The sequence below is a fragment of the Terrapene carolina genome, unplaced genomic scaffold, assembly GCF_002925995.2.
Source record: "Terrapene carolina triunguis isolate 2854851 unplaced genomic scaffold, T_m_triunguis-2.0 Scaffold211, whole genome shotgun sequence".
NCBI classification, from domain to species: Eukaryota; Metazoa; Chordata; order Testudines; family Emydidae; genus Terrapene; species Terrapene triunguis.
This window is the reverse complement of record NW_020664562.1, coordinates 22,812,291-22,834,922: the sequence shown is the minus strand read 5'-3', so window position 1 is coordinate 22,834,922 and position 22,632 is coordinate 22,812,291. Positions and strand designations below refer to the sequence as shown.

The window sequence follows — 22,632 nt, the reverse complement described above, 5'->3', positions numbered from 1 at the left end:
AAATCACAGAATTAATCGTGATTGGTTTTTTAAAATCACTTCACAGCCCTAATCAAAATGCTTCAAATGAAATATTAATTCTTTAGAAAATTCACTAGAGACCTTAGTACTGTACCTCAAATTGCTCCTCTGAAGAGCTTCTCCCATTGCTCTTTACAATTTGGTTTTCCCTACATTAAGAATGGTAGATCCTGGAACATCTTAAAAAGATCTGATACATATTTGGGGTCCAGATAACATTTCAAAGTAAACAGATTCTCTATTGAAAACTTGTAGGGAAGACTAATTCTTTGTTATTAAATTATATTCAGGGTGAAGTACTTCATCATTCCTAGATTCCTCAACATTCCTGGTAAACTCCAAGTTTTTAAATGTGCTTGCACCACTGCTTCATTGAATTAAGACTGAGCATTAAAAAAAAAAAAAAATGCATTCACATTAAAAGGCAAGATAACTCTGCCAGGGAATTATTAGGTCAGAAAGCTGGGACTGTCTGCAAATCCCATGTCCTCAGGTAGAACTGGACAGATAATGGATAAAAAGATCAAATTATTCCATTTTCTGTGCACACATTATCCAGGAACAAGTCAGTTTTCTCAAATGTACTAGTTTTAAATTATTCATTGTATAAATTCTGAAACTAAATCTTGGCCATCAATTTATTTGTGAGCAGCAAATTGTGAATATTTAATAATCAAAATTCAAGGTGTTTTAGTTATTGATATAGGTTAATCTAAATAGGGATCAGAAACATAACTGATAATTGTGTGTAACAACTTTAAAAATCCAACTTTTATTTTCTGTGAATGTTCTCAGATGTATACTACCTGTTTCTCCAACCATTTCTAACCATAAAGTAATTAGACAATACTTTCCACAAACATAAGGAGGACCCGGACACAGTCAAATTCAAACATTTGTGGAAAGATTTTGCAGTATTCTCCTAGCTCCACACTCAAGCAGTGAAACATACCCCCAAGCAGTTTGCTACAAAATAATATAGTACAAAATGGCACAGAAGGTAGATCTAAAACCATATTTTCATGCACAGCAGGTAACATTGTACATTCTTGAAAGACCCTCAGAGAGATTCTATTTGCACTATACATAAGCAGAAGAGAATTAATGACATAAAATGTGGCTTTGGCAAACAAATCTGAACCATCCTGTTTTGTTGCTTTGTCTATAACTCTTAAGATTAGCATGCAATGACAACCCCCAAAAAAAAAAAAAAAAAAAAAAAATCAACAAAGTGGGAGGCTGCATTGGGTAGAGAGAGCACTTCTCTAGGGTATATTAAGAGGGGGGAAAAAAATAAATCTGACATGTCGTTATACATCACCCTATTGCTAAAATCATTATAAAAACAGGATTATCTCTCAAAGTAACTACGTCCTTTTTCATCTCCTTTATCACCAATTAAATTAAGGATTTTAATCCTAGATTAATATAAGGGAACTCTGACTATTATAAAGACCTGCTTCCCCATGCCATTCAGTGGCTTAATTAAAAAAATGGAACTATTAGATTTTAAACTGATTAAGATTTGCAATAGTCACAGTACTTACAAATCAAAGATCAGTAAAGCCCTCCCCTTCCAAAAAAAAAAAAAAAAGATTTTCAGTAGAAATTCTTCAGCAGTAGTAAAATATGCTGCTGCACATACATGTTTTAAAAGGAATTCTCTGTAGTCATTTATATTAAGTTTTGAATAGTATTGACAGAGCATAACTGCCTTTCATGAAGAAATAACATAAGAAAAAGCGATGCTGTAGAAGAATTGTAACATATATGAAGAACTGGTGCCTTATCTTTAAATGTGCCATCACAATACAATTACTAAAATTGTTAGATCCATGGTATGTTACACTATTTAGATTTACAGTTTAAAAGGTCATTTGGAAAAGAATGTGAGGTATGAGGGATTTCACTGTCGTGCCTAAAGATAATAAAAGGTTTGGGGAACAAATACATGTATTAATTAAGCAAATATCATTATATCAATGGATGCCAATAGCCCTGTTGGTGAGAGATAAATTGAAGAAAAAGAATCCAACCATACCGAAAATTGGTGCTTTATGTTGTAATTGTTCATATGCAAAAATAAGGCATAGAGCCACAGACAGAACAATCAGGAGAAAACAAAAAGATTTATTTTTTTTACGTGAGCACCATTCATTGTGTGCACTGAATGAGGCAGGAGTCCTAAGTCAAAAAATAGTTGATCATGTAATTAAAGACTGTATCATAATCTATACACACCAGGGGGCTAAATTAAGGTTGCACAGACAACCTTAATTCTGGCATTTCGTAACTTCTGAGTGCTTGACTTTGCAACCTTAAAAACGTTCTTTTATTGTGGTGTTGTGTGTGTTTCATTTCTAAGGTTTTTAAAAAGCGAACTGCAAAAAAGAAAAATAATTCATCTTATGGCATCATATTGACACCCATATGGGTCACCACCAGAGTTGGAACTTTAAGATCCATCACAAAGACCTCTGCCACTTAAGTTAAGGGAGCAATTCATAACAGTAATAGTGTCATCCTCTATGGACCAGTACTAGAAAAGGATGGGGCACTGTCAGTGGATTTCCCAATATTTGCTAGGAATGATGAGACTCAGGAATCTGGATTCCATTCCAGGCTCTGGAGGGGAACATTCTCTAATGGGCATAGCCTCTTCTGCCCCTTCCCCCTAAAACTGTATCCTTTCTGCCTTATCCCTGTCTACTTCTGGCTCCTCATCCCAATCCTCTCATCTAGCTCCTCAAGCTTCTTCACCCCCTCCTTCTCGCCAGACACCCCTACAGTTTAAACCCCATTCTCCTTGCCCAACCATTTCTAGTTCCTCCCTCCCCCCTTGTTCCTAGACTCTTTGCTCAGCCAGTCCCAGTTTCATCCTTTCCTGGTACCTTATTCAATCTGCCTGTCTCCTGTTGCCCCACCGGCTCTCAGTCCTCCACTTCTCATCTGAGTTCAGTCTTTCCCCCCCAACCAATGGCTCCTAGTCCCATTCCCCCACCCATCACTTCACCACACCAGCTCCCAATCTGTCTCCTTGCCCAGCCAGTCCCAGTCTCCTTCACCGCTAATTCCCACCATTTCCCCTATCTTTCCCCCACCCCTCTCTGCTTCTAGTCCTCCCCACAACCCTCAGAGGCTCTTGGTCCCGATCGACTCCCATTGCCGCTCCCTGGTCTGGTTCTTGTCCCCTCTGCATTTGTACCAGGTAGCTTCCTCCTCCAGATAGTCATGGTGTCAGCAGGAAGGGACTGAGAGAAAAGGAGACTCTCTCCCTATTCTCAGTTCAGGTGCTTGGTCCCAGCCCACGGCAACCCAAAGCTGCAACAGAATGGAAAAATCTGCAGTAGATAGAGATTTTAGATGCAGAGTTCTAGCAAGTGTCTAGAAGCACATGCAAACTGCAGTTTTTCAAATTAGGAAAAAATAATGTAATATATTAGGGGACCTATTTTTCAATTTTCTTTAATAATTATATGCACTATGGACCAAATACTGCCTATCAATTATGCCGAACAACAAAAAGCCAAACTCAAGAGAGAGGAAAATGCAGTGTGGAAGCATCAAATCCCAATCTTAGTTCCCCTACATCCTGAAGAGATCACATTCAACACATCTTGAAATAGTTCCAGCTGCGGAGGGGCTCTTAGCACAAGATATAGGGGGTCAACATTACACATTTTACCTAATTACCCCAATTCCTTATGCATCTTTACCAGCTTTGGGTTGGATCTTGCAACTTCTTGGCAGGAAGTTGAGAGCCCAACACAAGTTCAGTTGTGTAGTCACTCTCAGCACAGAATACAGGTGCAAAATAATGTTGCTGTTGTAGCACTACTCTCTACAAGACGAGAGCAGAACATAGACCCGTTAAAAATATATATCATACGATTTCAACAAACTTGGAGGAAAGGGTACTAACTACTGAATCAGCAACAACATTTTCTACAGCAGCTGGGTTTTTCCTTGAAGGACTTCCATCCAGATGTTGATCAGGTCTTTCCCTGCTTAGCCTAGGCCCTGGTCTACACTACACTTATGTCAGTCTTACTACATCACCATACCCCCGAGTTATGCAGTTATATCGCCCTAACTCCCAGCGTAGACAGTGCTACATTGACAAGAGAACTTCTCCCACAGACATGGCTATCACTTCTCAGGGAGGTGGAGTACCTATGCCGATAGGAGAAGTTCTCCCATCAGGATAAGTAGTGTCTTCACGAAGTGGTACAGCTGCCCCACTGCAGTGCTGTAAGTGTAGACAAACCCTGAGAGTTTGAACAAAATTACAACTCAAGGATGGCTACAAGCATACCCAGGAGATTTATTCAGTCATAACCACAAAAGGTAGACCTACCCTCAGTCTAGGTGGGCATCTGACTGGTCCAAAAATAATTGCCAATTGACCGAACAAACTATTTTAAAGTACTAATTTATTAGAACAGTAATAAAAACAAAAAAGAAAGAAAGAATGGCACCATGGTGCAATCAAAGAGGTAAGCTGCTGTCCACATCAGGGCATTCTTGTTGGAATATTTGACAATATTAGACTGTGGTCAAATAATAGGTGGTTAGCTGACATTATCTGACCAGACAGTTCACTGTCTTGCCATGCCTACCTCAGTCAGTACTACATCTAACGTTTTCAAAGTTGCTACCAAAAGACAGGAACCTAAATAAAAGTGGCTTGAGTTTTGATTGTGCTGAACTCCTAACAGACTTTGGTCAGTGCTCAGCTCCTTTGGAACTCAGGCCATTTTTATTAAGGTACCTAAATATGGCCTGAGATGCCTACAGTTAGGCACCTATTGCTTAACATTGCCAACAAAGGATCTGCAATGCAGTTTAAGTCACCACTCACAATACCATTTCCTGAGATTGTCTCCCTAGATGAATCATTCAATTATCATCTTTGGCATAATTTTTCTGTAACTAACTAGAGTACCAAACAGAAAAAATGATCTTGTTTGCCTTTGCAATCAAAGTAAAAGGTATAGTAGCATCAGAGAAGTGGTACAAAAAGCTAAATTTAAAAAAAAAAAAAAAAAAAAAAAAAAAAAAGTGAGGTATTTTGATGTTCAGTCCACATTCAATTAATTGTCATCAATAGTTTACTTTATTGGATTGGTTATTTGATAGGAATGTGTAACTTACTAAGAATGGTGAAATTCAAACTTTTATTTAAGGGGACCAGTTTTCCTCAACCCCAAAATTCACTCTGGTAATATGTGTCTCAATATTTATAACAGACAGCTTTAGTCTATACTCTTTTCTCTATTGTTCCTTTCCAGGACTTAGTTTATAATGACTGGTCTTCACTGCATTGTTAGCTTGAGTTGGTACACTAGAAGTAATCCACTTGAGCTGGCCTAACTCAAGTGAGAGCAGCCATACAGCAAAGGCAAGCTTGAGCCACCTTCCAACTGAACACTGTTCACACTGTAGAGTACTGATTCAAGTGAAGGCACTTGCCTTCTTGGGACATACCCCTTGGTTCTCAACACTGCACTATTCAAACTTTCGCTGTGTATGTCAGAAAACTGTCTATTCTGGTCGGAAGTAGTGTTCACCCAGCAACCTACTGCAGTACACCACTTCTACTTATGTTTGCTGTCTGCATTCTGGTGGAAAGCAATGGATCCCACTCAGAATGAAGAGTAGGATCCATGGCTCTTACCCACCCAGCTCCTGGTTCCCCTGCAATCTTGGAGTTGCAGGAGGTGGCTGGTGTGCTCTGTATCAGTGTTCCTACATAGGACAGCCTTCTCTGAATTTGCATTTATTGTTATGGTGATGCCAAAATAAAATTGTGTTAAGTATCCCTCTCTTTCTAGCGCAATCAAAACTCGCAGAAACAAAGGGACTGAACAAAGAGTATTTATTCAAACTAAATAATATCAGTACATCTGCTTTAAGCATTTAACAATGCAACTGTGAATATCATGGTCAGTGGAGCCAATTTAACTTTATTACTCTGCAACAGTGCACTATACTATCAGTCCAGCTGCCTTAAGCAGATGTGATGTGCACAAGGCGTACAGTGCCATGTCATAGATACAGGAAGTGCACATAGTCAGGGTACCTGTCATCACCCTGCCATCTCTGCACAGAAGTAGAGTGAAGAGGTTAAACTAACAATGAGCACTTACTTCCATGGACTGAGTAACCCCTCCCATACAGAGGTCACTAGGTGCAGCTCATGGTATTACGGTTAAGGCTGCGATTTAGTCATGGAAGTCATGGATTCTGTGACTTACAAAGACCTCTGTGACTTCAGCCAGCCCCGGCTGGGAGCTGCAGGGTCAGTCCCCTGCTGCCGCCAATAGGCGGACCTCCTGCAGGTCTCGGCCGTCGCAGGTGGTACCCCTGCAGCTCATGGGCGGAACCTCCAGAGTTCGGAGCTGCCAGCAGAGGGGGACATTGGAGCTCCCAGCCCACCCACAGCTTCCCAGGCTCCTCATTTTATCATGGATATTTTTAGTAAAAGTCACGGACAGGTCACAGTCTTCCATTAATTTTTCATTATTGCCCATGACCTGTCCATGGCTTTTACTAAAAATATCTGTGACAGAATCTTATCCTTAATTATGGTTCATGGCTGCAAGTTTAGGCTGGAGATGAATCTCGGCAAATGCAGTGGCCAGGCTGTTCTGGCACTTGCTGACCATAATGCCCAGAAGGCGTGCAACCATTTGGTGTGGATTCTCCTTGTGCTGCTGCTAGCAGTCTTGCTCGCACATAGCACATTATGAGCAACTTACTCTGCCACCATGCATTCCTCCCTCTCCAGCATCATCTTAGCTGCAGTCTGGAATTGCTGTTCCTGTTCCAGCATCTCCCTTTGAAGCTCAAAGAGCAGGTCAGACTTTCTGCCAAAGTCCCTATGCATCTCCATCAAAAGGTCCCCCTGTGTCCTCTACCTTCTGCTTCTCTGGTTCTAGACTCTGGTGCTGATAGTCAGTGGCCTTTTGGGTGGGTGGCTGGACTGCACCTATGCAGATGGGCTTTAAAGCAAAGAAACAGTACATAGCTTTACTGTGTGGGGCAGGGGTCGGCAACCTACGGCACGCATGCCAAACACAGCACGCAAGCCGATTTTGAGTGGCATGCTGCTGCCTGCCCGGTGAGAGGAGGAGGAGGGGAGGAGGGTCAGGAAAGCACCACGCTGGGGGAAGAAGCGGTGGAGGCGGGAAGGCTGCCGCAGGACCAAGCTTCGGCCTCCTGCCCCCACAGGGGAGAGCGGGGGGGGGGGTGTCTCGGCCCCCCAGCCCCATTCAGCCCCCCTGCCCACCGCTCTCCCCTGCGGGGGCAGGAGGCCAAGCTTGGTCCTGTGGCAGCCAAGCTTCCCACCTCCCCCGCTTCTTCCCCCAGCGTGGTGCTTTCCTGCCCCTCCTCCTCTTCTTCCCTGCACCGATCAGCTGATGGCCCTTGCAAGGTGGAGGGAGAGGAGTGGCAGCATGCTCCCTGCTCCGTAGAGGAGGCAGAGAAGAGGTAGGGATGGGGCCTTGGGAAAGGGGGTGGAACAGGGCATATCCCTTCCAGCCCCCTGCCATGAGCCGCTCAGGGCAGGGAGCACCCCCATGAGCCGAGCACCCCAGTCCTCTGCCCTGAACCCCCCCACACCCAACCTTCTGCCCTGCACCTCAACACACACACACACCCCAGCCCTCTACCCTGACCCCTGAACTCCCCCCCACACCCAGCCTTCTGTCCTGCACCTCCACAAACACCCCAGCCCTCTGCTGACCCCTGAACTCCCCCCACGCCCCCACTGCCCTGTGCCCTGACCCCTGAACCCCCCCACATCCCCACTGCCCTCTGCCCTGACCCCTGAACTCCCCCCCAGCCTTCTGCCCAGCACCCCCACACACCCCCAGCCCTCTGCCCTGACCCCTGAACCCCCCCACACCCAGCCTTCTGCCCTGGCCCCTGAACCCCCACACACACCCAGCCTTCTGTCCTTAACACCCCCACATCCCCACTGCCTTCTGCCCTGAACCCCTCCCCCCCCAGGTCTGGGGTCCCGGCTGCCGGCCCCTTGCCAGCCGGCATCCCAGCCGCAGGCCCCGCTCAGCCCACTGCTGGCCTAGGTGAACAGAACCCCAGGCTGGAAGCAGGCTGAGCAGGCTGGCGGCGTAAGATCAGCATTTTAATTTAATTTTAAATGAAGCTTCTTAAACATTTTGAAAACCTTGTTTACTTTCTATATTATATAACTAAACTATTGTTGTATGTACTTATAGAGAGAGACCTTCTAAAAAACGTTAAAATGTATTACCAGCACGCGAAACCTTAAATTAAAGTGAATAAATGAAGACTCGGCACACCACTTCTGAAAGGTTGCCTACCCCTGTTGTAGGGTAAAAAAGGAAGAGAATCTCCCCTTTATCTTTCTTTGTCACATCAAGATATTAATTGAGGGGAGTGAAGGCCTTAAGTGAAACTCTTCACTTTGCAGCTGCTAAATTCCAGAGTTCCTGAAATGGCAGTTGGTACGTCTACATTCCCTGCTGTGCTGAGTGGACATTACTGGATGCCAAGTTCTGCGGGGGGAAGGAGACCATGGTTTCCTATGCCCAGCAAGAAACACTGAGGCAGCATTACCTAAAACCTACCCTCTGGATGCCAGGGATGGTGAAGGTAATGGTTGTTCCCACACCCTAAAGGGAAGCTGCAGATGGCATCTCTTAAAGGCCACCTCCACCACATGACATCCCCTTGTATAGATTGGTTCTACAAAGGTAAGAACAGGTCTCTTATGTCATATCCCCCCTAACCATAACAATGGTCAATCAAGTCCTTACCTGGCTGAAGTAATGCTGTTTCAGCTGCTTCTTTCTGCATCTCCTCCCCAGAGTCTTGGTCAAGGATGGAGTGACTGTGGCCCCTAGCATTGGTTCTGCCTCACCCGAGAACTCCGTGGCCAGTAACAGGCCCAGCTCTGGGTCCTCCTCAGGATGCTCCATGGTCAGTCACTCATGAACTTCCCAAAAGGCCTTTGAGTTGCCTAAGTACAGAGCTGCATGCTGGCAATCACCCAGTCAAACTGTAGTAGAGTGAGCTTGCCAGGGTTTCACTTAGTCATTTCCCAGCAGTACAGTGTCTCCAGGGATTTAATAGCTGAGCTAGAACAAATGCTACAGGTGCAAAGGGCCACATGGAAGACAGGGTCCAAGTATCAAACTGAGTAGTAATACAGGGTGGAAATAATGTCCAATCAAGATGCGTGGGGGGACAGACAACAATTAACCTGGGTGGGAGTTTCAGGAAGGCATGGGGGGACCTCCCGATATTTGAATGGATTGGACTGTAAGGGGAGTCCTGACTGTATTACTATGCAAACTTCAGCTGCACTCAAGCTTCAACCCATCCATCCCAACAGGCCACCGGCCCCTACCTCAAGCTTAATGCACCACTTGACTTTAGCTAGAGATGTTTGTGTGCAGACCTGAGTCAGGTAAGGGACAACATTCAAGTTATTCCTCAAGATAACAATGCAGTGAAGACAAGCCCCTTGTTTTGTTTTTAAATTAGAACTCAGCAATATTAACGTAAATCAACTAGATATCTACATACAATTGAAATGTAATGTGTACTGATGTCAATAGGACTAATCAGCTGACTAACTGCTCACTAGTGTAAAGCTATCTATACACTGTGAGCTCCTTAAGGGTACAGTCCAGGGCAATCCTGTTCAGTACCTGGGATCTGGGTTCTACAGAATACACAATAACAATAGTACATATCAGCCTAAGACTGGATTTCAGTTACTCCCTTTAACTCTATTGCCCAAGTTGGCCAAAAACAAAAAAAAAAATCCAACTTATTTCTAAGCACCACCACCTCCAAACACACACATACCACAACACAAAAAGCCTGGTTAGTAGGAGCTGTTCAGCATGCACTTTGGACTTAACTCCACTCTCACTTTAGTTTTGCATCAAAGGGGTAGCCGTATTAGTCTGGATCTGTAAAAGCAGCAAGGAGTCCTGTGGCACCTTATAGACTAAAACTACAAAAGCAGTTTCTCCTCCCTTGATGTTCACACCTCAACTGCTAGAAGAGGGCCTCATCCTCCCTGATTGAGTTAACCTCGTTATCTCTAGCCTGACTCACTCTTGCTTGCATAGTTATACCTGTCTCTGGAAATTTCCACTACATGCATCCGAAGAAGTGGGTATTCACCCACGAAAGCTCATGCTCCTATATGTCTGTTAGTCTATAAGGTGTGTGACAGGGTCAGGCCAGATGGCTACAGGAGAGTGATTTTTTTTTTTTTTTTTTTTTTTTTAAAAGCACTTTTTTTTCCCTATGGTCTCTTGAGCATCAATTGCTTCCAGAGGAAGCTGAAATTCCCCTTTAGCCAGACTATTTCCTCTCAAAATCTTCAGCCCTCTTACTCAGTTCACTGCAGTGTGTGTGTATATATAGCAGCTGTTTTTAATGCCTTCCTTCCCCAGGTGGAAAATTGTTCAGCTTTTACCCATGTATAACAATAAAACTTGTAAAAGGTATCATAAGAACGTTTCCATCATTATCAAGGCTGGCACCATCTTCAGATCTGAAGCTGGTGCTCTCTACATTAATGAGCCCACTGTTTGAACCCTTGGCCTTCTGCTCCCTATTACATTTATCAGTTAAGGTTGCCTTCCTCATGGGTATCACCTTGGCTAGAAGGGTAGCAGTAGTACTTGGGGACCTTCATGGCAGATCCACCTTATCCCATCTCACAAAGACCAGTGTGACAGGGTCAGGCCAGATGGCTACAGAAGAGTGATCCTATTGGGACACAAATCAGATATTAGGAAGGCAATATACAAAAACCTGTAGGAGAACACTTCAACCTCCCTGGACACACAATAGCAGATTTAAAGGTAGCCATCCTGCAGCAAAAAAACTTCAGGACCAGACTTCAAAGAGAAACTGCTGAGCTTCAGTTCATCTGCAAATTTGACACCATCAGCTCAGGATTAAACAGAGACTGTGAATGGCTTTACCCGCCCACTGCTAAAGGATCTCCCCTCAGCCTAAGAGGGGGGTCCACAGGACCTGGAGACCAAAAAATTACAGGGGACAACTAATAAAAGAACAGGGACAGGAGAGAGGTCAAAGGGTCAAACGAAGTGAACCAGACAGGGACACCAAGCAGAGAACCCCGGACAGCGCCCACTGCTCCTCGATGGCGTCAAGGGAGCCAGTGGACACCGCCCAGAGGAACTCTGCCTGGATACATGAATGAACGGAGGACCGGAAATAGGCCCCACAGTCACAGGAGACTCCATCGGCCAACCTCCTCACTCTGGTTTTAAAGATGGCCAGTTTCGCTAGGGCCAGGAGGAGGTTGACCAGGAGGTCCCGTGACTTTGTGGGGTGACGGATTACAGGAAAGTGATAGAAGGCAGATATATTAGCCCCAGATTAAGTAGGTCCCTCTTCCCTGGGTAAGGTAACAGGCAAGGTTCCAGAACAATCAGGAACTTTCGGGAAACAATTAAGGCAGACAGGCTGATCAGAACACCTGCAGCCAATCAAGAAGCTGCTAGAATCAATTAAGGCAGGCTAATCAGGGCACCTGGGTTTAAAAAAGGAGCTCACTTCAGTTTGTGCGTGAGGAGCTGGCAGCAAGAGACGCAAGAAGCTGAGAGTGAGAGTGAGAGGGTGTGCTACTGGAGGACTGAGGAGTACAAGCGTTATCAGACACCAGGAGGAAGGTCCTGTGGTGAGAATAAGGAAGGTGTTTGGAGGAGGCCATGGGGAAGTAGCCCAGGGAGTTGTAGCTGTCATGCAGCTGTTACAGGAGGCACTATAGACAGCTGCAATCCACAGGGCCCTGGGCTGGAACCCAAGTAGAGGGTGGGCCCGGGTTCCCCCGAAACCTCCCAACTCCTGATCAGACACAGGAGGAGTTGACCCGGACTGTGGGTTCCACCAGAGGGGAAGATCTCTGAGGCGAGCAAATCTGCCAATAAGCACAGGACTCACCAAGGTAGAGGAGGAACTTTGTCACAGGTGCCACAGGACTCTTTGCTGCTTTTAGTTTTGCAGTTCATCTTTAACTTAGTCCTTTACTTTAGACATTTTTCATTTTTGGAAGACTGATTTTAAGCAGACTGAATGTCCTCCATGGCACGGCATTTGTATGAAACAGCTGTTCACACAACTCTGGGATCAATATGGCTTGCAAACTTTGTTTTGGACAAGCAACTTTAGGCAGGATGCCAGAGTAATTTACAGCAATTAAACAAAAGAGGTGACGGATTCTCTTGGAGGACTGCAGTTGCAGAGCAGCAAGTCTGCATATAACAGGATGCTGGGGGCAGTGTTTGGCTGGAAAGAAAGGTACTCTGTTGTTCTACTACAGGAAGACCCTTTCTTTCCTTGGATTTTTTAAGAGTGAATCTTTTGCTGCTTTGCAATTAATTTAGTTACCCTGCTCTTGATGTAATCTTCTATAATACCTACAGGAAAAAGTGGTTAAGAATGATTTCATCAGATCCTTAGAACCTAAGGCAATCCTAAAAACTGCCTTCTTGCAGCCAGTTACAAGTTTCTTCACTGCAAAACTCCCCTTGACAGAGAAGTTCTATTTTGTGTTTCTGAATTATATTTATTGACAATTCTTGCAAGGCATATTTAACATGCTTTCCTCAGTATTTTTCCACGCAAACTGTGGAAGTAAGATTGGCACAACTGACCAGAAATTACAGCAAGTGAAAGCTAATGCAAATATTGTGAAGAAAACCTCTTTGCCTTACGTTTCTAAATAAAACTTATCCTGGTAAACAGCTACAGGATTTTCTCTTTTGTTTTGTTTGCTTAAAGGTTTTAACATAATGGCTGATCAACTGTAGAACAGAAACAGAACTAAGCCAGAACATACTTTTAGAAAATCTGGTAGTGACTGAGGGGAAAAAGAAGAATGTAGGTTTTATGGAAAGTTTGTTTAATAGATTCACTGTGTAGATGATTATTCATACAGAGATTTCATATGGACATATGGCAATATTCTAGAAAACCATGAACAATCATTACATGATTAGGACGCTGGGAGGGCAAGAATTTTGAGATGAGCCAGACGGGAAGAAAATAATCCAGAGCCAGCAAATACTGTTTCTTTCCTCCACCCTACATTCTCACCAATCCTCTTGGTCTTGTACATGAGCCAGGGAACAAAGGCATGAAGGAAGAAGCTTGACATACCTAAAAAGGCATATACACAGCCAAACATCTTGCCATCACTTTTACATTCTACTAAAATGTGTGCTGCATGGTAATTATACTGTCATCCAGGGCCGGCACTTCCATTTAGGCGACCTAGGCGGTTGCCTAGGGCACCAGGATTTGGGGGGGGGGGCCTTTTTCCCCCCCCGGCGGCAATTCGGGGGCGGGGGGTCCTTCACTCGCTCCGGGACCCACCGCCAAAGTGCCCCAAAGACCGGGAGTGCAGAAGGACCCCCCTGCCGCAGAATTGCCGACGACAATCGGGAGCGCGGCAGGACCCCCGCCTACGGCGCCAAAAACCCTGGCGCCGCTCCTGCTGTCATCCCCTGGGATGCAGATCTGGTAAAACCACTTCTGGCAAAATTCAAAGCTGGATGCATTCCAGAGGAGGGGGGGAGGGATATCTCAGTGGTTTGAGCATTGGCCTGCTAAACCCAGGGTTGTAAATTCAATCCTTGAGGGGGCCATTTAGGGATCAGGGCAAAAATCTGTCTGGGGATTGGCCCTGCTTTGAGCAGGGGGTTGGACTAGCTGACCTCCTGAGGTCCCTTCCAACTCTGATATTCTATGACATGGGTAACAGCAACCTGAAAGATATCAGGAAGACTTATTAGCCAGTTTTTCTGTAACTACTTTATATTCTTCTGCTATAAGAAGGTTTTAAGTAACATGTATCCCTTTGGTTAATTCTACAAAGTGTTTTACCACCGTATTATATAATCGTGTTTAAATAAACTACATAGAACACAGGTCCCAGTTCTGTACTGCAGGTTCCAGGTAATGTTTACTATGCTTCCAGTTCATTAATATTGTCATTTGACCACATTATGACTTTTCTTTTGTTATCTGCTCATTTCTATTTTAAATGATTTATAAAGACACAGTATGTTTCAGCCAGGTTGGGGTGAACACAACATTTGGGGTTTGTGGATAATGGAGAACTTCAGTTGACAAGGCATGGATGCATTCATATTTTCTCTAAAAATGGTGAACATATAACATTATGATGATTGTCTTGAACTATTTATATTTTGAATAATCACCCATTTGAGGAACAAGTGAGAGATGGACATTGTACTACAGTAAAAGATAAGAGAAAAAGAGGATGTTCTCTCATAAGTAAAGAAGATGGAAAATAAATCAAGGATTAAAAACTGAGGGAAATCAGATGACAGTAATTTTCTGCTACCAATGACTTTTCTGATTGCTTGCACTTGATCTTTAAAGACAACATAAATAATATTGTGAGACAAAATTTTGCAAGGCAGTAGGACTGCACATGATATGACTGAAAAATTCAGCACAGTATCTCTCATGGTAGCTCATAAATTTCAAATCATGAAAAGCTCTGCTCTACACTACTGTTGCTATACATGAACCTGCTAGTTTGTCAATCTCTTCAGCCTCACAGTACAGTTATTCTAGTTAAAAGATTTGCAGGTAAACTGGCTGCTCTTAGGAACAACCTAGATCAACATTCCCCCAAATTTTTGAAAGCTAAGCCCCCTTCCCTTCAAAATAAAGGGAATCAGACACACCCATGTGTGTTTGAGCAGCGAAATAGTTAACAGTGTTAACATTTAAATTATTTACTGAGTTAGCATCCACTGAAATGAATGGGGCACTTCATACCTCAGAGCCATTGTTTCAGACTTCCTTCAGACTCAGGCAGACATTGCTTCATCAGATATACACTGTGTGTAACACACAGGTCAAGTTTTTCTTTACAACCATAACAAGTAGAGAGTTGGTTTCTTTAAAAGTGTAGGAGACTTGAAATCTGAGGCTCTAAAAAACAGATCTGTCAGTGCCATTCTGGCTAGTTATTTGTGCCTCCCCAAGGGAGATATACCCACACTTGGGGATATACTGCTTTTGACTGTTAGTAAGGAGGATAAAAAACAAAAATAAAAAAAAAAAGCAGTGAGACAGATTCTCTTCTGAAGCCACGTTCCAAAAGGAGAGCATCAAACAAGACAGTTCTGGGTCCCAGATTCTGAGGGCTGGTCTGTACTGTCTCAACACCAGTGTAAATTACTGCAGCCCAGGGCTGCTCTATATTGCCTAAAAGAATAAATGCTAGTGGAGAAGCACTATAGAGAAACACTTGATTCCCCCAGTATCTATGCCAGGCAGGGGTGGCGAGTTGTATGGGCCTGTGGTGCCTGGGCTCCAGCAAATTCACAGCCCGGGTGGCCTGGGCTCCACCAGTGTTCGGGGCCCGATCTCTCCCCTGGCCCCGCCTGCCGCCCCCGCACACCTCCCACAGAGCGTCCCCCAACCCTGCCCGCCCCCTCCCCCAAACATCCCTGCCTACCCTGGGCAGCAGGCGGCTGCCCCCTGCAGCTCCATGCTGTGCTTCCTCCCCGGCCGTACTGAGGGCAGCCTGAGGCAGCTGCTGTGCCTGCAGAGGGAGGAGGGGAGGAGGCACATGGCAACACCCCCCCAGGCAGGCAACTCCAAGTCAACTCTGAGGGGGAGGGGGGCTTATCCTGGCAGGACCTCCTGAGCAGCAGCCTGGGGGGGGGGGCGCGCTTGGGTGAGTGTCAGGGAGGGCCCCCCCCCCCAAAGCTTGCTGCTGCTGGCAGAGAGGGGGTTGGGGAGGTGGGGGGAAAGTCCTCTCTGGCCCCCAGCCCCGGGGCAGCCTGCCTGCTGCACCCCAAATGCCTCATCCCTGGCCCAGCCCCATGCCCTGCACCCCCTCCCGTACCACACCCTCTGTCCCAGCCCAGAGCTCACACCCAAACCCCACACCCCCTCCTACACTCCAACCCCCTGCCGCAGCCCAGAGCCTACACCCAGCACCCAAACTCCATCTCAGAGCCCGCCCCCCTCCCACACCCAAACTTCCTCCCAGAGCCTGCACCCCAAGTCCCATCCCGCACCCAAACTCCCTCCCAGATCCTTAGGTGGGAGTGGGGGAGGACATTCTGGGCACCACCAAAAATTCTACAAACCTGCCGCCCCTGATGCCAGGGTTGGGAGGGGCCTTCTGATGACTTTACAGCAGCCAAGAGATCAACCCACTCCATCCTCCTTGGCCAGGGTATTATCAATCAGCCAGCTACAGCCAGATTTCAGCTCCTTTGTACAGCCTGAGGCGCACAACATGGCCAGATAGACATTAGGCCAAATTTTCTACTCTTATCTGGTTTACACATTAAACAAGAGTGAAGTGTTTAGATTTGCATCCTCGTTTTTACCAAACTTTGGGGGCCCAAACTTGCTACAGGAGCTAGATGTTAATCAATTAAATGTTCGTTTTTTTTTTTTTTTTTTAAGAAGGTGGTACAAGAACCAATGAAGTTGGGAACCACTGAACTAGGCAATAGCTTTCTCTCTTTACAATAATATTCTCTTTCTGTCCTGCACTGCTGTGTAGTATTGCTATGTGTTGTTTAGAGTCTTCCAATCTCCATCCCAGACATAACTACATTTCAATAATGGATTAAATGAACCCTTTATATAAAGTCTGGTGAGCCCTTTGGGATTTTTAGAAGGAAGAGGTAGATAATGTGGGAACACCACCACATAACGACAAGTAAAGCCAACATATTGACAGCCTCCTGCCAATTCTACATATGCAGAAGGCACATATCATAACATAGCAAAATAAATTCACACTCAAAGGCCATCTCATTAGCCCTCTCAAAGCAGAGCCATAAAACAGTTTTTCAGAGGCATCAGTCCAAAGTCACAATGGCTACTACTTTTCCTTTTTTCCCCAATAGATAGAATAGGAAATGAAAAGAAAAAGAAAAATTGTTCCAGGGATCCCAATGAGAAGTTCTATCAACGTTCTGACTCATGTTTTCTGTATATTTCAAAATTATGTCTCTGCAAAAAGTGGTTTCAAAAGCCAACGTTTTCCCACCCCAAGTCCAGTGAGGGGTGAGTGGAGGTAAAGCAGAGATTTGATAGTGGTTAGATTGAGTTATATTAGGGTAGAGGAGGCAACTAGTTTGGAGGGTCCTAGCTAGGAAGCCTGTACAAGTGTCTCATTTTATTTTTAAATGAATTTACAGCACGTACTTCAACAGATAAAAGTTCTTTAAACTATTTATTTAGTTACCTGCTTATAAGGATAACCCTTCCCATTTTAAATGCAAATGTTATTGACAATATTGCATACCAAACAGCATCATCATTATAGAAGTCAATACTATCCCCTCCACTCCGAATACCCCCTATAAAGGTCTAGTGTGACGTTATTGACATAATCTGTAACTAGTATAGATGACTGTTGCAACCACTGTTATATATTTGCAGCAAATATTGTATAAAGGTTGTCAGGTAAGGGGTCTACGGAGAGGTTATGGTTTGCTGGTTATGATATGCTGTCTATATGTGTGTATCATTTCTGTAGTTGAACTTATGAATATTGGTTCTATACTGTCTGTATTTCAAACTTATGCTATGCTTCTGGGTGACACCCCAGACAAGTTGGTGTCAGCTCTGCCTAGCCTGCTTGATGGCCCATTAAAGACCATCAGCTATACAACTGACCCATTGAGAGAAGGCAGACACACATTGTGACTCACCAAGGTATGCAGGGACATGCCTATGGACAGAACTCTGAGGTTTTTCCATGCCATGTGATTGACAGCTTGTCTTTGGGCCAAAGAAAGCAGAGACCACATGGCAAGAGACTATAAAAAGCTGCTGCAGCTCCTCCATCTTGTCTTCAATCCTGCTTCTTACCTCTGAAGGGACTTTGCTACAAATGGAAGCTCTACACAAAGGACTGATGACCCATCCCAGCTGGGGATGTACTCCAGAGACTTGATTTGAACCTGAAAGCTTATTCCATCATTGCAATAAGCCTGAACCAAGAACTTTGGTTAAATGGAATCAATTACATACAGTAACGTCAATCATCTATATCTTTTTCCTTTTATGAATAAACCTTTAGACTCTAAAGGATTGGCAACAGCGTGATTTGTGGGCAAGATCTGATTTGTCTATTGACCTGGGTCTGGGACTTGGTCCTTTGGGATCGGGAGAACCTTTTTTCTTTTACTGGGGCATTGGTTTTCATAACCATTTATCCCCATAACGAGTGGCACTGGTGGTGATACTGGGAAACTGGAGTGTCTAAGGGAATTGCTTGTGTGACTTGTGGTTAGCCAGTGGGGGAAAACCAAAGTCCTCTCTGCTTTGGTTTGCTTTACTTTAGAGGTGGAAAACTCCCAGCCTTGGGCTGTAACTGCCCTGCTTTAAGCAATTTGTCCTGAATTGGCACTCTCAATTGGGCCTCACCAAAACCAGCATTGTTACACCCCTCCACTCTGAATACCCCTTATAAAGGTCTCTAGAGAAAGGCAATCTAAATGACTAGATATGGAAATACTTTAGTACAAAGAGATGAAGAAGATAGTTTAGGATTACTAGGTTTAAGAATGAGGAAAGAGGTGACGTAGTAATTGAATAATAGTACAGAGAAGATTAATCAAGTGCTCTATTTACCCTCTCTCAAAACAGAAAAAGCAATGGACACCCACTGAAATGAAAATGCAAATATGAAGCAGATAAAAGGAATTTCCTCCCCATATGCCTGAAGATATTCCTAGACTGAGCTCATAGTTAGTCTGTGGATTTCAATATGAGACTCCATATCACAAAGTATTCTTAAGGCAAAGAGCATTTTCTATCAAAAAATCTTGAGTTACTTTACAAAGATTGTTATTATTACCCTAATATTACAGATGGGGGAAGTGTATGCACAGACAATTTATGTAATATATATTCATAGCATACATTTATGCTGCCTACATTACATACGGAGGTACACACACAAGGACATGCATGAGCACACAGGCAGGGTGAAGCATCTGTTGTATATACAAGATACAGTTCTTCCCAACAACAAAATACAGATCCCTTTCAAATGGTTTGCTTTTAGGGCAGATGTGTCAAAAATGAACCATCTTGCTGCCCATATAAAGAATTACATTTAGTCTAAACTGTTATTGAACCCTGTCATTTTCTTCTCAATGGAATGGATGTCTGTAGAGTTAAAAAATATATATATAAATACATATATATATAAATAAACATGAATACAGCGGTGGCACAAAGCCACTGGTAATATGACGGGTGCAGCTAGCCATTTGAACGGCAGTTTGGAACTTGTTACACACATTAGTCCACATGCCAGCCTCTTTCTCTGGTTTCTGATAATCCCTGTGAACATAAGAATGGCCGTACTGGGTCAGACCAAAGGTCCATCTAGCGCAGTATCCTGTCTACCAACAGTGGCCAATGCCAGGTGCCCCAGAGGGAGTGAACCTAATAGGTAATGATCAAGTGATCTCTCTCCTGCCAGCCATCTCCACCCTCTGACAAACAGAGGCTAGGGACACCATTCCTTACCCATCCTGGCTAATAGCCATTAATGGACTTAACCTCCATGAATTTATCCAGTTCTCTTTTAAACCCTGTTATAGTCCTAGCCTTGACAACCTCCTCAGGCAAGGAGTTCCATAAGTTGACTATGCGCTGTGTGAAGAACAACCTTTTATTTGTTTTAAACCTGCTGTCCATTAATTTCATTTGGTGGCCCCTAGTTCTTATATTATGGGAACAAGTAAATAACTTTTCCTTATTTACTTTCTCCACATCACTCATGATTTTATATACCTCTATCATATCCCCCCTTAGTCTCCTCTTTTCCAAGCTAAAACATCCTAGCCTCTTTAATCTCTCCTTATATGGGACCCATTCCAAACCCCTAATCATTTTAATTGCCCTTCTCTGAACCTTTTGTCAGAGATGACTTTACACACTACATGAACATCAACACTGCAGTGCTAAAGAGAGTTGGTTAAGGTGGTTGATGGAGTTGATAAGAGACCTATGACAGTGTGTTAGGAGGCCTGATGAAGAACCAGTGAGACCAGCCATCAACATACACTATCCTCAAAAGTAAATACAGAGAGAGAGAGCGCGCGCACATGGTGTGGCATTATACACCTGCATTAACCCGTGACAGGCACATGACACTAGTGCTGACACTTCAACTTAGCGGCTGGCGTTTTAGGGTCCCATTTTAGATCTTACTAATGAAGTCTCGCTGCAAGTGCCCCTGCGACACTACCGGTCTCACAGCCCCGTGATGTCTAACCTGCCAAGCGGCCGAGGCTGCTCCGCATCCCACTCCTGGAAGCTGCCCAAGCCCCGCGGCCAGCTGGAGCGCGCCTAGCTGAAGGAGTGAGGGCAGCGGGCTGGTGCCGCCCCGCTCAGCCTGACGCGCGGGGATAACTGCGCCCACGCCAGGCTGGGGGATGCCCACGCCTCTGTGTCGCGCACAGACGGCAAAGGCAAGAGGGGCCGCGACGGCAGCGCCCTGCACAGCGGGCAGAGGGGAGCCGGCCCGGACCCACCAGAGCTTCGCGGGGCTTGGCACGTCCCTCCCCCTAGCCTCGGTTCAGGTGCCCGCCCCGTACATCGCCCCCTGCCTCGCCCCACAGGCCGGCCCCGACCCAGCGCCGGGGGGCGGCACGCTGCCGGCCTACCTGAGCGTAGTAGCGTTTCCTGAGCCAGGCCCCCGGGAAGAGCCGCCTCGCCATGGCAATGGCACATCCCCGCACCGGGCTGCGCTCAGAGGCGGAGCGGAGGCAGCGCTTCCCCGCCCGGCCCCCTCCGCTCGCACCGCGGCGCCGGGAGAACGGGCTGGGGCGGGGGCCGCTGCGGCCCGCAGGGCAGGAGAAGCAGGTAGCGGCTCCGTCCTCGCTGCCCAGCTGCCACTCAGCGCTGACGGCGGCAACGGCAGCAACTGGCAGGGCAGCGCGGAGTCTTAAAGGGCGGCCGGCCAGTATCTCTGCCGACACACACCGCCCGCGCCGCCTCCTCAGCTTAAAGGGGAAGTTGGCCGCCCCAGCGCTGAGGGGCCGGATTGCTCCCCACTTCCGCCGCAACAGCCTAGTGCTGAGCACTGCCCAGTACGTGGGGCAGCGACTGCAATGGTGGGTGGGACAGCCCCTCAGTTACGAGCTCAGATCCACGTCCCCCCCGCCCCCCAAGACCCTGGTCCAATGCTGTGGCGCTAGGGTGCCCCTCTCCGTAGTTCTAGGCCTTTTGGGGAAAGTAGCACCCAGATCTGGAGTTAAGATGCTGGGCAGTGGGCACCCTCCCAGAGTGGTTAATTTCCCCCTAATCTCTCCTTTCCCTTCCTTCCACCCACGTGGTCAGACAGCAGCAGCAGGTCTAGTCCCATCTAGTGCTGGTCAAATAAGGAAGGAAGTTATTACTAATGTATCAGATTGGTCAAAGATATTCACAAAATAATATCACAGTAGTACAGAGGCATTTGAATAATGAAAATCTTTATTGAATAGTTGATGGGGAAGCACTCAAATACATTATTCATGCTGATTATTCTACCAACTCTATTCCTAGCTGCCTCTCTATGGGATTTCTAATACATCTGTCCCAGTAGTACCTAGGCAGTCGTGTTCAAATTTTCTGCTGCACTGCAAACTGGGCCTTGGCCTCACCATCCATAAATTCTGAGTATCTTGCAGGCCAGCTCTGGCAACAGCTCTCTAGTGGGTCACCTCCCATATTCAGTATAACTACAGCACCCTCATGTAGGGTTACTAACTTGGTAATATTTAAAAACCAGACACTCTAGCAGAAGTGCTAGAACCTCCCCTGCCCTGCCTCTTCCCCCACACACCTCTGCCCTGCTCCCATCCACTCTTCTTCCCCCCTGCCCCAAGTTCCTCGCTGCTTTTCCCCCTCCCACCCGGCTCAGGAGGGACTTATCTGTGGAGCTGGGGCTGGGAGCTGCAGCCGCCTGATGAAGACAGGAGGCGGCTCAGGCTGAGTAGGGGCTGGAGTGGGTGATGACCTGGCACCTCCCCTGCTCGCCGTAACCAGACTTAGTATCCAGTCACATCTACTGACCAGACACTCGGTCAGGTCCCCTTTTCAACCAGACTTTCCGGTCAAAAAACCAGACATCTGGCCACCCTACGCTCATGGCCAAGATGGAGTCCGCTCTACAGGGCAGCTCTAGCCAAGAAAAGGCACATGCAGGAACACAGTAGAGAATCTCCCTTCCACCCCAGGAGCACCTGTTCCTAACCCCACTGACTAAATACATACGCACACTGAATTAGTACAATGAATACAGGCAAAGGAAATATTTATTGACAGTGGGATGAATGGAGGAAAACAGAGGGAAGAGAGAGGGGGAGCAGTAAAGCAGAGTTACATACAACACAAGGACCCACGGGCCCAACATTACCCTCATATAAAAGGATAGACACTGAGCAATGCATCTAGATTCAGACCTCAGGAATCCTTGGCAGAGTTCTAGTCCAGCAGTGACTCTTGGGTGCTCCTGATTGTCTTTGGCACCAGTAAACTTTTCCCAACAAACCTTTC

General features: G+C 45.7%; 1 protein-coding gene across 3 annotated transcripts in view; it reads right to left on the bottom strand.

The window, feature by feature from the left end:
• The window catches only part of DIPK1A (divergent protein kinase domain 1A), a 50,917-nt gene extending 29,943 nt beyond the window's left edge, over positions 1 to 20,974 (bottom strand). For 2 of the 3 annotated variants that reach the window (XM_024204610.3, XM_024204612.3), the window contains exon 1: positions 20,757 to 20,974. In XM_024204610.3, coding sequence (XP_024060378.2) covers positions 20,757 to 20,810 — 54 coding nt within the window. In that variant the 5' untranslated portion in view covers positions 20,811 to 20,974. The remainder of the gene's footprint in view (positions 1 to 20,756) is intronic. The other variant, XM_024204611.3, reaches the window with a different exon arrangement.
• Between the last annotated feature and the right edge of the window lie 1,658 nt (positions 20,975 to 22,632).